Source organism: Merops nubicus, unplaced genomic scaffold (assembly GCF_000691845.1).
Source record: "Merops nubicus isolate BGI_N331 unplaced genomic scaffold, ASM69184v1 scaffold19176, whole genome shotgun sequence".
Classification (NCBI taxonomy): domain Eukaryota; kingdom Metazoa; phylum Chordata; class Aves; order Coraciiformes; family Meropidae; genus Merops; species Merops nubicus.
In genome coordinates, this window is record NW_008613162.1 from 15625 (window position 1) to 20099 (window position 4475).

Sequence of the window (4475 nt, forward strand, 5' to 3'; positions counted from 1 at the left end):
TCTTCATCTCTTTTGTTTTTGCAATGTCAATAGAGTGCTTCATACTGCTAGTCTCTTTATTCAGATTTTCCTTCTCTTTTTTAGTCTAACTATTGCCCCAAAGGAATCATTCCTCACTTACATTATCAGAGCTGTTTATTTCGATGAACATTCTAATGAATTACAGTTGCTGTTTATGAAAGTTGTCACTGCTTCAGCCTTGAAGCTGAAGCCATCCGTGTCCTGGGTGCAGAGCCAAGGCTGTAGGAGCACGCCAGCAGTGCCAGCCGGTTGGGTCAGTGCAGAGAGCGTGGGATGCTGATGAGCAGGACATCGGCGAGCACCTTATCTTGCAGAGCCAACGGTGTGGTGGCATTTGAATACAAAATAGATGTTGAAGTGCTTTACTCTGAAAAAAAAGAAAAAGAAAAAAAAAAAAGAAAAAGGCGTGCCCCTAAAAAGCTATTAAAAGTGATATTGAAACTGGAACTGAAGAAGTATATTTTCCGTGTCAGAAATAACTGACGTGGGGTATTGACTCATGTTCACTTCAGAAATGACTGCAGGAATTGCCCCTCCTCAGCTGCTGGCTTTTAGGGCCCCACAGAGCACTGGGGCAGACTGTGTACACATACGTCAGTAGAAAGAGCAGTGTCTTATTTTAATCTGCCTGAGCGGAAAAATCTTCTGATTTTGCCCTGTAGTGATGAGCTGTGTGTACTGGCTCCATTTTTCAACTCTGCAGAAAGGGCAGTAGCATCAAGATGAAGGAACGGGCAGCAAACAGTCGTTACTGCTTATTCCTTGAACCAGCACTAATATGTTTGGTAAAGGATGCCTGACAGTGCTCAAATGAATAAATAAATATTAATGCTACCTATGAGAAATGAACAGAGAGCAGTACGTCATTTTGCGAGATATGAAAGAGCTATATAATAGCCAATTCTGGTTAGAATTCAGTTGCCTTATATTTGAAGTGGAAACTATGTTATATCACATTATCGTGTTTTAATGGTTGTACATTTAATTGAAGGAATTATAACTTGGGCAAAAAAAATTACAATTTGGGCAAAAAAACCCAAATAGATCGGCAACAAAAATAAAATATCAGGTGGTTTTGAATGTCTTGAATATAGAATATTCAGAAAGCAAAAATAAGGAGAAGAAACAAAGAAAAAAGGCCACATCATAGAGTATATTTATCAAGAGAGGAAAAAGGAAATTTTGGATTTAAAATGTCATGGTCAACAAGACAAAATTCTAAAGAAGACTTGTGGAATTGAGGAAAATCTTGAGGACTCAGAAAAGAAGGAGGAAGTCAGATAATGAGCAAAGACACTCAAGAGAGAAGAAGAACAGTCCTTTTTCAAGTAATTTTTTCAGTTATTCATTGAGCACCAGTTGTATTGGGAAGACAAAGTAGTTGACTATATATATGGGGAACAAGCAAGAGAAGCTGCTTCATTTGAGACAAGTGTGTGCTGTGCCCACAGAGAAAGGGGACAAAAATACTGACTTTTGCAGCTAGAAGGAATAGATGGCAGTGTAGTTGTCTGTAATACAGTTGGGAAAGATGGAAGTAAGGATGATTCTTAACATCTCTAAGTGGTTACAGAAGGAAAGATGAGAGCAGCTGATGATGAAACAAGAACCGTAGAACATGGGAAATGGCATGTCATGGGCAGTGAAAACAAGGTGTGACCTCTTGGTCATAAATTAAAAGTTTGTTTCTGCTTCCTAGGCACCTGCTTGTAATCCTCCCTAAGGATTTAATGGATAAATACTTTAAAGCAGCTAAGTGATTCAATAGCCTAAATCCTATTGATTTTCAATGGGATTTAGGTTTGTAAATTGCTTAATCTCCTTTAAGAATGCAATCTTTTGTAGTATATGGGACGAAATAATCTGAAGCAGGTCTCAGATTAAAAACAGAATTTCTAAACACAAGCCTTTCAGACACAGAAAAGTTATCAGATTTTTTAGCTTTTATATTCACTCTCTGGGACTCTTTGTTAATTCTTCCTTTGAATCTCTATTTTCTACATTTGCAAATGAGATCAGGAGATCGAAACACTAATACCTTGTAATGCCTTTGGCACTCTCTCTCCCTGTCTCCTGTGCTTCAGTTACAGGACATACTTGCAAACTCAGATATACAGAACTCTGGCAGTCTCCTCTGCATCCATCAGCATGTCTGTGGCACTAATTCAGGGGTGGAAAATGCCATCCTGTGGTCTTACAATTTGTCCAGAACACTGCTTTGTTTCCTTTATGAGTTCAGGACATCTCACCATTAGAAAATAATGGGAGAGAACATTATGTTGAGCAGTTCAGTGTTCTGCATAGTACAGTATTCATTTGGGATTTTACTATTATTGATACACAAGACTGATTAAAAAAATATGGTTTCAGACCAATGAAGGTAGCAAGTGCACTACAGCTATGACTTATGAAATGGTCAGTATACTCTCTTTGGAAGTGGGACAGCAGTTATTTATGCATCTTTATTATGTTTGAATCGTGAGCATGTGAAAAGGATTGGTTTGCTCTTACCAAAAGTAAAAAGCAAATAAAAAATTTTCCACTTTGAAGATTGTTCTCACATGCCTGTCCAAACAAGGGAGAGATACTTGGCATATACCCTTCTGGTCATGAATATTGTTAATATCTCTGATAAATACATGCCCATACTATGCTGATAAAATCCATGCCTTTTATTTGAAGAATTCTAACTCTAATCAAATTATTCTTCGCTAATTTTCACATATAAAAAGTGATCAGCTGATTATTATTTTAACTCTATTGAAATGTACTTAATTAGAATGAAAATACATCTCTTGATGCCAGAGTTCAGTGTCACAGCACTGATCCTCTCCAGATTTAGATGTACAAACAAGAAGCAGTACTGCCGTTAGATACAATTTTGCAATAGGAAGAGTTCTCTGCAGGAATTCCTGTGTAAGTATATACATATATATTTATGTCTAAAGGGATATGTTACAATCCTGTGCTTTGTTTTTTGAATTTGTCAAAGGTACAAGCGTAATCCTACTCTTATTTCTTAACATGTCCAAATCTCGGGAGTTCATTCACTTTTGTGGAATTGCTGTCATTTTAATTGTTGTAAAGATCAATTAAGAGCATATTCTGTACAAGGAAGTAGTAATAGACTGTGAATAGATTGTTACAAGCCTAAAGTGGTATTTTGGTCCTTGTAGAAGGTAGGAGGATAGTAATTATTTTGACTTCATACAGTCCAACCAAACCAGCTCACAAGTTTTGCAGTATGGTGTAATCATGAACATAACTTTTTCCATTTTTCATGTAGAGTTTGAAAAACTTGGGGATGTTGTCTAAATATATGTTTGTTCACACCTTCCCTGAAAAAGTAAAATGGGAAAGTGTTCTTTAGTTTTATATTTTTTTTCATCTAATATCATTGCATTGGTGGATAGAATACAGCTGATGGGTAGACTGAAATTGCGATACAGATGCTTAGACACTTGGTATATAGAGTAGTTTCATGCCTCTCTTGTTGAGCCCAAGCTGTTCTGTTTCTAATATATATGGGAGTGTGACAAGCAAGAGGGAGCAAATCTTCATCCTCTAGTGGCTGGACTGAGGTGGTGTGACTGGGGAGATCTGTTTTGTCTCCTACTTAATAGTTTTAAAATGCACATGTGTCCCAGAACAAACCCCAGGACAAGACAGGACAGACGAGTCAGTCTTTTGCAGCTTCTCTTTCCACAAACAAGAGTGGGACCCTTAAAAAATTTCAATACTAAAAGGACCTGTTCTGCAAGTCTCATTGCTTAGTGGAGCTGGACCTCCTTCAGTGTTTCAGCTTATCAACACAAAGTCCTTTCTGAGTGTGGCATTAAGGAACCTTTATGCAGCATATTTTGCAGGAGAAGCTTTCAAAAGCCTGGATGAGGTGTCATTAATGAAATAAACACCACCACCTAGGATATCTTTTTCTCTGGTAGGTTAGCTATGATGGAGAACTTCACAAGCACCCGCAACTGGAGGCTGATTTAACAGCAGTGAGAGAGATCTATGGACCTAATGCAGTATCTCTCAGGTATGTCATTGACCTTTTCCATACTGTGGAACCATTAGTGTTTTGGAGATTGAGTTCCTTGTGGACCTTCCCTAACTGCCAAAGCACAAGTCTCTTGTGGTGATTTCGTCATATTGAGTGGCAAAAGGAGGGATCACTGCTGTCTAGCAATAATGCTAATTTTGTTTTTTCTGTTCGTTGTGGTCAAGTGCTGATACAACTGACTGTGTTAAGAACAAGCCCTGGAAGCCTGTTCTAAAACATCATTGTCTTCTGCAGTTCACTTGCTATTTGATCAGGCTGTTGTACTTTGTTGAAAATTACTCTTCAGCATTACTCTAAACCCTTGTTAAACTCCTTTTCTGTTATAGTCTGTCTTTTGCCCTGGAGGTGAACAGGAGGAATGATATGAGATTTAATAAATACTTTCCCTAGG

At 37.9% G+C, this 4475-nt stretch overlaps 1 protein-coding gene across 1 annotated transcript in view; it reads left to right on the top strand.

The window, feature by feature from the left end:
- Positions 1 to 4475, top strand: part of PARP8 (poly (ADP-ribose) polymerase family, member 8) — a gene marked incomplete at both ends in the record, with an annotated part of 58710 nt that overhangs the window by 9796 nt on the left and 44439 nt on the right. The window contains one exon of the mRNA XM_008941822.1: positions 3966 to 4060. Coding sequence (XP_008940070.1) covers positions 3966 to 4060 — 95 coding nt within the window. The remainder of the gene's footprint in view (positions 1 to 3965; positions 4061 to 4475) is intronic.